Below are 12,459 nucleotides of genomic sequence, written 5' to 3'. Positions count from 1 at the left end.
ACAGTGCCCAGGGGAAAAACTCCTAAAGGCCACTCTGAGGCCAGTCTTAATCTGGCAGAGAGGGAGTTGGTGAAACCCTAGGAATTTAGGGCTGTGTGGGTGGGGCCTAGGACAAAGTGGTGGCAAGTGGACGAGGCTCAGGGGGTCCCATTGGCCCACCCCCAACTTTAACCAGAGTCGTTCTGTATTTACCTGTTTATATGTAGTAGCTGTGTGGTCTTGGGCCACAGCAAGTTCCTATGTGCCAGATACCATTCTGAATTCTTCAGGTGTGTTAGTCATTTAATCCTCACACAGTCCAGGAGGTAGACAGATACTCTGTTTTAGAGATGAACTTAGGTGATTTGCTCAGGATCATAGAGTAAGTGAAAAGCCAGGACACAAACTAGGTGGCTTGATTCCAAGCCAGTGTTCCTAATCTCTACTGATTTTTGTCCCAGCTAACATGGGGTTGCTCACACCTTCTCATTTTCTCTTCTTCTTCTATTTATCTCCTGTGTTGGTCTGTGTACTTCCTCTCTGGCCCTCTCCATTCTCCGTAGAGCAGCTGAGTGATCATGATCATGATCTCGTCATGTCAGTCCTGTGCCTAAAAATCTCAGTGACCCCCATTCTCTTAGGATAAAGGCCAGGGTCCTTGCCCTTTTCATCTTGCTCCACTCTCCTGTTTATTCTGTGCCATCAGCCATTCTGGGCCAGTTCAGGTCCTCAGGTGCTCTGAGCCCTCTCGCCCTGGGGTCTTCGCACGCGCTCTTCTTCTGCTTGGACATTTCCCCACCATCCTTCCCCTACCCCTGCCTCCATCCTAGGCGACTGCTGTTCATCCTTCAGGATGTAAATCTCTCTTCCATAGAGAAACCTCACCTACTGATGTTCCTGATAGTCAGTCTGAGAATGTCAAGCCCCCAGGTGATGTCCTCTCACAGCTTGTGACTATTTTTATGATAAACAGCATTTATCATGGTCTATGATGATTTATTTGTGGGATTATTTGATTAATATTTGCCTTTTAACGCTAGTTCTTTGGATTAAGGAACTTCTTTGCTTTGTTAACAGTGTATTTCAGGCACATTGTTAGGCTTATATTAGGTGCTCAATAAATATTTGGAGACTGAATGAATGTTGACCACACATATTAATAGTGAAATTTCCACTGCTGCACTCGCCCACTGAGGCTCCATCAGCACAGGGATTTACAGCATCCAATAGCCCTTGTGTTCTTTGAGGATGAGCTGCCCAGCAGACGTGCAGGGTAGTGACATGGCCCGCTCACATAGAGCTGCACATCTGCAGGGCATCTCTGCCCAGGGAGAGTACTTGTCAGTTGCCCATTTCCGCAGGACATGATCAGTCCTGCTGTAGGGAAACAGATGGTGCTCTGTGATCCCACGGACATTGTTCAGCCTCACAGAGTTGGAAGGATTTTCCCATACATTGTTCCGTCAGTTATTTCTTCTTATCCTTTAAGGCACAGCTTAAAGGCTACTCCCTGTGAGAAGCCCTTTATCTGGTAGTCAGGACTCTTTTAGTTGAAAACTGTTGTTTAGTCACTCAGTCATGTCCAACTCTTTGTGACCCCATGGACTATACAGTCCATGGAATTCTCAAGGCCAGAATACTAGAGTGAGTAGTCTTTCCCTTCTCCAGCAGATCTTCCCAACTCAGGAATCGAACCAGGGTCTCCTGCATTGCAGGCGGGTTCTTTACCAACTGAGCTATCAGGGAATACTGAAGTGGATTGCCATTTCCTTCTCCAGGGGAACTTCCCAACCCAGGGATCGAACCTGGGTCTCTGGCATTGACAGGTGGATTCTTGACTGAGCCCATAGGGAAGCCGTAGTGGAAAATACCAGAAACCTATTCCAAAGAGATTGTCGAAATAGAAAATTTGTTGGTAGGATGTTATCTCATGTAACTTTGGAAAATTCAAGGGCAGTTGGACTTCAGGAATACAAATGCTGCCTGAAATCCCTGTCTGTCTCTCTCTGCACGTCAGCATCATTCACTCAGTCCTGCTTTTCCCACAAAGTAGGAAACGTGGCTGCCAGCAGTCCCCACTTGGCATATTTTACAACTTCGCTACCAGAGAGGAACTGCCTCAGTTCCCTGATTTCTGACTTAAAAAATCTGGAGAAGAATCTTCTGGCCAGTGAGCAGTGGCCAGGGCAGCAGGGTCACATGCTGCAAACAGGCCTTTAGGAGTCCACACTTATGTTGCAGGGTTGTTCCCAGAGACAGGCCCACAGTTTCCACACCTGTAAAGCGGGGAAGTTAGGTCTTTCTGTGTGGTGTCCTGGCACATTGCTTAACCTTTGTGATTCCTCATCCTGTGAGTGGAAACCTGAGGGAGGAGAGGGTCACTAGGGAGAAGCTTGGCTGAGATCCATCACCTGGGTGTAAGAGGGGCTTCCCACTTAGGGTAGAGACTTACAGTATCTACTGTCTTCCTACACTGAGGGAACTAATTTTCAGCTTAGCACATGGCCAACCAGAGAAAATAGTATTTCCCAGTCTTTTTTGCACTAGTATGGCCAAGAGGGTACATTTTACCCAGTGGGTTGTAGACAGTGTGTGCATCTTTTTCTTTTCTTAATAATCTTTTGGCTGCACCACTTGACACAAGGGATCTTGTTTTGCCAACCAGGGGTCAAACCCGCTCTGTCTGCTTTGGAAATGTGGAGTCTTAACCACTGGACCACCAGGGAAGTCCCCGGCATGCATTTTATGGGAAGCATTGTCAGAGGCATAGAGTGCCTTTCCCCACCTCTCCGGCCTGTGTGTAGACATGACTACTGGAATTGGAGCAGCTATTTGGACATTGGGGTGAAAAACTGATACGGATGGCAGAGTAACAGTATACAAGCAACATGAAATCAGCATACTACCTAGGTCTATGTGTGAGAGAAAACTTCTATCTGTTGAAACCACTGCTATTTTGGCTTTTTGGTCTGTCACAGCCAAACTTCATCCTATACCATCCCTATGCAGGTAGGAAACGAGTTGATGTTACCAGCAGTAGAAGGACCTTACAGATGGCCTCTTGGGGCCCCGGCCCCTGCAGACCTGTCAACAATTCCTGCCTAGGTTCCCGTTTTAGTGGTCCAGGGATTGATGGGTCCCATCTTCCCTGCCCCCACTCTCCTAGCAGTGTGGATTTTCCCACCGAACGTTTCCTGCTCTTGCTGCCTACCCTAGAGCAGGAATCAGGATCTGTGTGATGCTACTCCCGCCTGACCAAGCCCCTTTCGACCCTTCTTCCACCACCCCCACCTCTACCAGAGGCGGCTCCTGTAAGTTTTGGCCAATAGAGTGGGGGTACCTGACATGTCCCACAGGCTGGGATCTCTGTCTATGGTGGATTCCTGAAAGCTGCGTGTCCCTGTGAGCTCTGTGTGCAGTGTGGCCAGTGTCAACACATTTAACAACCAGTCAGAGTGTGTGTTGACCAAGAGAGCAGAGCAGAGTCTGGAAGTCCTCTTGCTGCGGGTGGTCAGGGAGCAGGGGGACACTCCAGGGCTTGGGGAGCATCTGTTGTCATCAGTTATAGACCTAGATCAATACTGTAATAAGCAGTCAGATGTATGGTGAACACCACCTGAATGTCAGCCATGGCAGTGTTGACGTGTGTGTGGGTCTGTATGTATGTGTGTGAGTGAGATTCAGGGTGCTGGTATAGCCCAGGGAGAAAGCTGTGAGGCGTGTGGGAGCCTCTCAAAGGCTGAGGCTGGGCCTTGCAGTGGCAGAGAGTACAGACTTCAGTTAGGTTCTTGACCTAAGTGACAGGCCAGGTTGGGCTCACAGGAGCACTGTACACAGCCCTGACCCCCTCAAGAAGGCAGAAGATACCTGGGACTTCTAGGGGAACATGTGGTAAGGTTGAGGAGCATCAGAGTGATGGAGAGGACATCAGATTCAGAGTAGGGAAGACAGGGCCAAATTCCCCCATCCTCCAGAATCCGCCTTCCCCAAATCCCCAGAATTCTGCCTCCCCAGAATCCCCCAAAACACTGAGCCATTGGCTGGGTTGAGCTGAATCTTTATTTCATGTCTCATCCTGCACGCCCACCACGGTTCTCTAGCCAGAAGCTTCACGGCTTAAGAGGCTCTGGCCGGGTCAGCATTTCCCATCCTTCAGGATCTGGATGTCCTGTCTGTTTTTTCTAGGGTCACAGCAGACGAGAATGAGGTCAGCTCCTCAGGAAGTGTAACATACCCTTCAGGAACCCCAGCCCAGTCTGTCCCGACTCCCTGCTAAGCTCAGCCCACTCAGTGTACAGTGCGGGGGAGATCCCAGGACTCCCCAGGCATCTCCTTCTACTGTTTCTCACTTTGTATACCCTCCCCCTGGGAGGTTTCAGCTGCCTGGGCTTTCAACCACCTCTACATGCTGCTGGCTGCATATCTGTCTGGCCTGGACCTCTGTCTTCAACTTCAGGCCTGTTTGTGCAATTGTTGACTGTGTATTGCCTCTGGGATGTCCCAGAGGCTCCACTGTCCACAAACATCATTGGCCCACAAGCCTGCTGCACACCTCCAGCCCCCCACCAACATGGCATCCCCAGCCTCCCCAGCCCACAAGTTAGAAACGAGCATGTTGCTCTTGCTTCCTTCCTGCCCACCACCCACCCTGACCCCTCACATCCAATCTCACAGCTTGTGGATTCTACTCCCAATGGAAGCATGAATCTTTAATTATCATGATCTTTTTCTAAGTTAGGACAGTGTCCTTGCTGCTCTCCTGCCCATCTCTCTAGGATGTTGCGATTGTCAGCAATTTCTCTTCTGTGATCTCGCTTAGTGCTGGACGGCACAAGATCTTATGAGTGAAGTGCGTTAGTCGCTCTGTTGTGTCTGACTCTTTGTGACCCCACGGACTGTAGCTGGCCAGGCTCCTCTGTCCATGGGGTTTTCCAGGCAAGAATACTGGAGTAGTTTGCTGTTGCCTTCTCCAATGAAAGAAGAAATGAAACCAAGTAGGAGATCTGATGTACCAAGGTCATGTTCTGGCCTTCTCACTCTAGACTCATCTCTTGTCTCTCCCCCATTCTCCTTTACACTTTATACTCTAGCATATCCAACTTCTTATTTTTCCTCAAATATAAACTTTCTTCTAGATCTTTCCAAACTCATTTTTCTACTTGGAATTACCTTTCCTTGTTTATTCTTTCTCCAACCTAGTTCCTACTTATCCCTCAGGGCCGAGCTGAGATGTCCCTTGTCCTAGGAAGTCTTCCCTGCCCTGGCCTGGTACCCACATTACCCTGTGCACCCCCATCTGAGCCTTAAGCATTCTGTGCTGCAATGGGCTGACTGTCAGCTTGGCTTCTGCCTTAGACTGACCATCGCCCCCAGGAGCTGGTAATGCTGTCTAGCTTTTTATATCCTATTGTATCCCCAGTGCCTAGAGCAGAGCAAGTGTTCAATAAATAGTTGTTGGCTGGAGGAATAAATGAACAAGTAAGGTCACCTAGTCAGGGGGCAGAACAAGGAAAAGAAGCCAGGGTTTCCGCCCTCACCCCCAATGCCCCGCTAGTGGGCTTTCTGCTTGGAACCACATGCCTTCTTTTGATTGTACTTGGACTCATTCTGTTATGAGCAAATGGAGGACTTGTCCCAGGCCAAGTATGAGTAAAGGAAGAGACAGGTCAAGTCCTGCTCCTTTCATACTCGCATGCACCACAGATGGAGCCCACCCAAGATGGCCTGGGGGAATGCGGGGGTGGACTTACATCCGAGCCAAGCAGAGCTTGCATTCACTCTCATACGTGACCCCGTCAGTGCCACAGACAGGGTCGTATGTCTGGGGGCAGGCTGGAGACTCTGCCATGTGTTCACAGATGGGCTGTGGGAGAGAGAAAGGGGGACACTCTGGGATCCAAAGACAGGAGGTACCAAGGGGCTGTGCTTAGAACAGGGCTGAGGGGGTTCCAGGGAGGAGTCAGATTCAAGAAGGCCCGAGTGTGGGTCCAAAGAGCATGAAACCAAGCATGCAGGGCCCCATGGCACGTTTGCTTGTCTGTGTGTGTGTGCGTGTGTGTGTGTGCGCGCATACCTGGCCATGTGTGGCTATCACTGTGTGCATAAGGATGTACCTGTATCTGCTGTGTGTGTGTGTGTGTGCGCGTGTGTGTGTGTGCACACGTGCCTGGCCATGTGTGGCTATCACTGTGTGCATAAGGATGTACCTGTATCTGCTGAGCCCAAGTATGCGGGCTGCCAGGTAAATACCTGTATTCATGGGATCACACACTCTTCACAGGGTCTAACAAATTCTGGTCTTACTGAGGACCCAAGAAGAGAAACAGCCATCATTCCTAGGAGGCCTGCCTCCCTAGAGGCTCCTGAACTCACCCTGGCCTGCATGACTATCAGGCCCCTGGTATGAGGAGGCTGAAGCCCTAATTGAGGCTCTGTCTAAAAGGGTTTCAGGCCAGCCCTGAGGGTCAGGACTAGGATGGGGGCCTGGGGAAGGGGTGGGGAGTGAGGGGGGCAGTGCTGTGCAGCAGTGAAGGCCCCAGGCCCGAGAGACCTGCATTCTGCACTGATTAGCTGTGTAGATTTTGGCAAAGGGGCTGGGCCTGCTCAGCCTGGAAGAGCTAACCTAGGGAGCATGCAGCCTCAGGAGGCCGCCCTGGCCACTGTGGCACCATTGAAGGTGTCTGAGAAGGAGCGTAAAGAAGAAAATCCCTTGTCTCCCAGTATGGATGAGAGGGCTCCCCTTTGAGAAGGAAGGCCGGGACAGCAGCCCTGAGGCCAGAAAGAGCAGCTGCCTTACCATTCTCCAGAAAACCAACTTTTCTGCCGACACGGACACCTCTGAAAGGCAAAGAAGCAAGAATTAGGGGATGTTGGCTCTAGGCCCCAGGTACCAGAGTCTGAGGACACTTTCTTCAGGGACCTATCCCAGCCACCACCCAATCTGGAATTCCTCAGGGAAAGGTAGTGAGTGAGTCACAGACAGGGCTCCCAGAAAGCTCATATGACATTGTCAGAACTGGGACAGAAAGCCTAGAATTAGGGAGATTAAAGTCTAGTCTGTTTCTCATTAGTAAGATCCCACTGGGCTTGTCCAAGGACCATAAACCCTGAAGCCCGTGCACCCTAGAGCCTGCAAGCTGACGCTACCGAGCCCCGTGCCTAGAGCCTGTGCTCTGCAACAAGAAGCCTGCCCACCACAACAAAGAGTGGCCTCCCTAGAGAAAACCCACGCACAGCAATGAAAACCCAGTACAGCCAAAAATAAATTAACCAAAGGAAAAATATTGAAAAGAAAAAGAAAATAATTCAGTTACTATGTACCAGACCTTGATAATACATGATCTTGACTACTGTTCAGAGCTTTCTCACTGCTGTGTAATAGGGAGGAGAGGAGGCAGAGGTCTGTGACCCGGATCCCACCACAGGACTGAGGCACACATTTCCTCAGCTGCCAGGAGCACAGGCTGCTCACAGTGAGTGCTTTCCCAGGAATTACCCTCGGAGAATGGAGCTGCCTTGCCCAAGGTGGCATTCCTGCCCAGGAACAACCCACATCCAATGTCAGGGTGATGTGGGTACAATGGTCTGAAGGCCTCATCTCAGAGCAGTGCTCCAGGGCCACCCAGCTCCTCTGCATGGCAGTCACTGTCCCTCTCCCCTCCCAGGTGTTTCCCCCGAGCACTCTCCAGCAAACTACACACAGGTCCCAGAGTCTGCTTCCCAAAACTCAGCCAATCTGTGAAAAAGGTTCATAGGTAAGGCAACACAGTTTGTTAAGGGCAGAGCTGGGATTTTCCCATGGCTCTGTCACTCCACACATGCAGTTGCGCCCCACAGCCCTTTGAGGTCTGGATGAACTGTTTACAGGACCTCAGCAAATTGTGATGTGACTGGTGAGTGTGACGGGTGGAGGAGGGAATGGAATGGAGCTGGATCTAAGGCCACAGGTGTAAGGAAAGGGTCTATAAAAACTGAAGAAGGGTAGGCTGCTTCCTGAAGTCTCTGAAGGGCTGTCCTGAAGCCCAAGGAGAGAGGAACTCTTCTTAACTTCACAAGGCAGAGCCCATCTGCATGAAGAGGCTGCAAAGAGGCAGGTGTGGATTCCAGAATGTTCTCTTAATGGGAGCTGTGCATTAACGAAAGAAGCTGTCTCCAGAAGTGGAGAGTTCTCCATCCCTGGAGGTGGGTGACCATCCCTTGGTTTAGGTTTTTCTGGAGATGCTATTACAAGAGATTTCCAAGGTGGAGAGGAAGAAGGGAACCAAGATTGACCACTGGTGCACAGTTTAAGCATCAACATGCAAATCCAGTCTTGTCATCACACTGCTCAAAACCCTCCAGGTCATAATTACCCAATCTGGAAATTGTCCAAATGTCCTCCAACAGGCGAGTGAATAAACCCTGACACACACATACAGTGTGACTCAACTCAACAGCAAAAACAAAGCAATAACTGATAACATGCAATAACATGGCTGAATCTCAAAAACTTGCTGAGCCAAAGAAGCCAGACACAAAAGACAGCATCCTGTATGGTTTTATCTGTGGGACATTCTAGAGGAGGCAAACTAATCTATGGTGGAAAAATATCAGAGCCAGGGTTGCCTCTGGGGTGGGAGTGGGGTGGGGCAGGGATGAACTGGCATGAGGGAAATTTCTGGAGTGATGGAAACGTTCTGTTTGTTGATAGGGGTCTGGGTTACACAGGTATACGCCTCATCAAAACTCATTGAATAGAATTCGCTGAGTGATAAGATGTGTGCATTTCATGGTACATAATTGTTGGTGGGGGAAAGCATTTATAAAAATGAATAAAGCCCTTCCAGGGCTCCGTGTCATGACCACTAAGACTCTTCATCTTATGTTGAGGGCATTGTGTGAGATGATCCCAAACTCCCCTGGGCCACTTCCTCGTCCACCTCCTTGCTGTGCCCCTCTGCCCCCGCCCTTCCTCTCTGCTCACTCTTCCGGAACAGGCTCTCTCCACTTCTGCTGGTCCCTCTGTGGTGTCAGTTTCGTTCTGGATAATGTGGGAAGTTGCATTTACCCCCAACTGCCCTTGACCTTGGCCCAAGTTTCCTTCCCCCTTCCTCATACAGCCCAGGCAGGAATCTGAAATGGGCAAAAGGACTCCCTTTAGGGAAGCTTCTTCAGTGTTCCCAACAAGAGAACTGCTCAGGGAATTGATGCCAGGCTGGGAGTAACCTGGCTGTGCTGGGCCAGAGTCTCCGGATCCATTCTCTATTGCTTCAGCCTCTAGTCTATGTCCCCAGCCAGGGAAATGGCCGTGAGACTGACTGTGAGGTCGGTGTCCCTGATGTCCTGCTCAGACCCACCCTGTAACATCATGATTTTGTCTGGGTATGTCCTAAGGAGTCTCCCTGCTTCTCCTTTGACTCTGTTCTCAACCTGTAGCGATCCTTTTAACATGTGACTCTGCTCATCACCCTTTAGTACCTCCCATTTCACTCACAGGAAAATCCAAGTTCTTACATTGACTTTCAAGGCTTTATCCATTATAGTTCACAGTTGCCTGTATCATCTCATCTCCTGTCTCTCTGCACCTTACCCCTCACTTCTTTCGAGTCCCACTGGCTTCCTTGCCATACTCCACATATTCCACGCATGCTTCTACCTCAGGGCCTTTGCACTGCCTGTTACCTCTGCCTGGAAACCACCTCTCTCAGATATACCCATGGCTCACTCCTCCACCTCCTTCAAATATTGCTCAGACATCAGCATCTCAGAGAGAAGTCCCCTGCATTACCATTGCAATCCCCTCTCAATCCCCATCACCCTGCCCAATATTTTTTTTCTTAGCCTTTATCACCATCTAAACACTATTTAATATATATTACACCTATCTTATTGATTGTTGATTCTCCTCATCCTACCCCATTAAACTTAATATCTATCAGGGCAGCTCTTTTTCTGTTTTGCTTGCTGATAAGTTTTAAGGGCCCAGAACAAGGCCTGATACCCAGCAGAAGTGAGACTGCAGAGGTACCCAGCCTCTGAGCAGGCCCCACTCCAGCAGCATGTGTTCAGCCCAGAGCGAGGGCTCTCTTGTGCTCACATGACTGCCTCAGCCCCACAGCCACAGCCTATCAGAGCAGATGGGAGCCCAGAGGACCCGGCCAGGCTTCCTTCAGCAACCAGCACCCTGTAGCCAGTAGACTTGTCAATCTCCCTGGAGACAGGCTGTCTCCCTCTGCCTCCCCAATCTCTAGCCCAGTAGCTGCTCAGGGTCGCTTTGAAATAGAACAACCTCCTATGTCACAACTGGAGAAACAGAAGCCCCAAGAGGGGAGGTGTGTGTGTGTGTGTGTGCGTGTGCTTAGTTGCTCAGTTATGTCCAACCCTTTGCAATCTTATGGGCTGTAGCCCTCCAGGCTCCTCTGTCCATGAGATTCTCCTGGCAAGAATACTGGAGTGGGTTGCCATGCCCTCCTCCAGGAGATCTTCCCAATCCAGGGATGGAACCCAGGTTTCCCACATTGCAAGTGAATTCTTTACCATCTGAGCCATGAGGGGAGAGGACTTTTGCAATTCTAAGCCAGAGGTAGGATTGGAACTCGGGTTTCTTTTTTCCTAGCCCAGGGTGCAGAAAGAAGTTTTATGCAGAAAGCCAAGGTCTCAGAGGGTGCCCCAGGGCCTGCCTCTGCCCTACTCCAAGCTCACCTACCAACACCAAGCCACAGAGAATCCAGGCTCTGTCTACTCACCCCTGTCCACAAGGAAGAGAACAGCCAAGGCCAGGGCAACTATCCACAGGCGGGCAGCCATGCTGATCCCAGGCTATGTGGCCTCAGGGAGCTGGGGCCTGGGCCAGGGATTGATGGGGGCCTGTATATAGTGCCGATCCCCACCCTTATCTTATCTGAAGCCAGGTGGAGAGCTGGAGGTGTCACCCGGAGGTAATATTTGCACCCTGGCATCAAGAAAGGGTTTGTTTTCTGCAGAGACGCTGAGCTCCAAGTGGCCTGGGGTGGGGGTTGCCCTGGGGATGGTGGATTTTGGAAGTGAGAAAAAGTTTGGACTTGCAAAGCTGACTCTAGTCTGAGGCAAGAGGGAGAGGAAAATTGAAATAGAGGAAAACAGAGAGAGACTAATTCAGAAATACTGAAAGAGAGAGATCAAAATGAAAACAAAAAGCTGCAACAAAGTGATCCAGTGGCTAAGACTCTGAGTGCCCAATGCAGTGGGCCTGGGTTCCATCCCTGGTCTTGGAATTAAGACCCCACATGCCACAGGGCAGCTAAGTCTATGTGTCACAACGAGAGAAGCGCTGCAGTGAAGACCCAGAACAGCCAAAAAAATAAACAAATTTCATTTGTTTAAAAAACAAAAAAAAGAGAATGAAAAATCCTCAGGACTTCCTTGGAGGTCCAGTGGCTAAATGTCTGCATTCCCAGTGCAGGGGGTCCAGGTTCAATCCCTGGTCAAGGAACTAGGTCCCACATGCCTAAACTAAAGATCCTGTGTGTCCCAACGAAGACTGAAGATCCCGATGGCTGCAACTAAGACGTGTTGCAGCCAAATAAATAAGTTGTGAAAGTCGCTAAGTCGTGTGTGATTCTTTGTGACCCCATGGACTATACAGTTCATGGCATTCTCCAGGCCAGAATACTGGACTGTGTAGCCTTTCCTTTCTCCAGCAGATCCTCCCAACCCAGGGATTGAACCCACGTCTCCTGCATTGCAGGTGGATTCTTTACCAGCTGAGCCACAAGGGAAGCCCAAGAATACTGGAGTGGGTAGCCTATTCCTTCTCCAGCAGATCTTCCCGACACAGGGATCGAACCAAGATCTCCTTCATTGCAGGCGGATTCTTTACCAACTGAGCTATCAGGGAAGCTAAATAAATAAGTTAATTAATGAAGGGAAAAAAAAGCAGCAACTGGAAGTTAGTCAGAGGCAGAGAAAAGGGGCTGGAGTCAGGGGTTCCTTTGCCAGTACCAACGCCAACCAACTTTGTGAGCTCAGAAAGACACTTTCCTTAAACTGGTCCTCAGTTTACCCACCACAAAATGGGGATGATCAGTCTGGCTCTGTCTCCCTCCCCAGGCTGCTGAGAAGATGAGACTGGTGATAGCAGATGGGAAAACATCTTGTAGAGTATGAAATGAGGAATAAATGTAAATAGAAATTATTCTTTTTATTTATTTATTTTGCACCATAAAGAGGGCACAACTGACAGAGGGAAAAAGGCAAAATAAAACATAAGGAAGATGACCTCATGCTTTGCATGTATTCTACATACATTTACATTTAAATGGGTTAAATACAGATAAGATTCTGTTAAAAAAAAAATCAATATCTAAAAGTTCCCCATACTTTTCCCCTTTGGCCGTGTGACCCATGGAATGTTAGTTCCCCAACCTGGGATGGAACCCAGACCCCTGGCAGTGAAAGTGCAGAGTCCTAACCACTGGTGGTTGTTGTCCATGTTGCTAAGGCTTTTGTGACCCCGTGGACTGT

At 49.6% G+C, this 12,459-nt stretch overlaps 1 protein-coding gene across 1 annotated transcript; it reads right to left on the bottom strand.

The window, feature by feature from the left end:
* Positions 1 to 4,020: 4,020 nt before the first annotated feature.
* SPINK4 (serine peptidase inhibitor Kazal type 4) lies at positions 4,021 to 10,764 on the bottom strand. The gene is made up of 4 exons (XM_086414121.1): positions 10,704 to 10,764; positions 6,776 to 6,816; positions 5,730 to 5,842; positions 4,021 to 4,160 (listed from the first exon to the last, which is right to left on the bottom strand). Exons 1-4 carry the CDS (start codon positions 10,762 to 10,764, stop codon positions 4,115 to 4,117), a joined length of 261 nt encoding a protein of 86 aa, XP_086270247.1. The 3' UTR covers positions 4,021 to 4,114.
* Between the last annotated feature and the right edge of the window lie 1,695 nt (positions 10,765 to 12,459).

The sequence above is a fragment of the Bos grunniens genome, chromosome 8 (assembly GCF_055505025.1).
Source record: "Bos grunniens cultivar Pamir isolate PY7600 chromosome 8, Bosgru_T2T1.0, whole genome shotgun sequence".
Lineage (NCBI taxonomy): Eukaryota > Metazoa > Chordata > Mammalia > Artiodactyla > Bovidae > Bos > Bos grunniens.
This window is presented reverse-complemented; position numbering and strand designations above follow the sequence as displayed.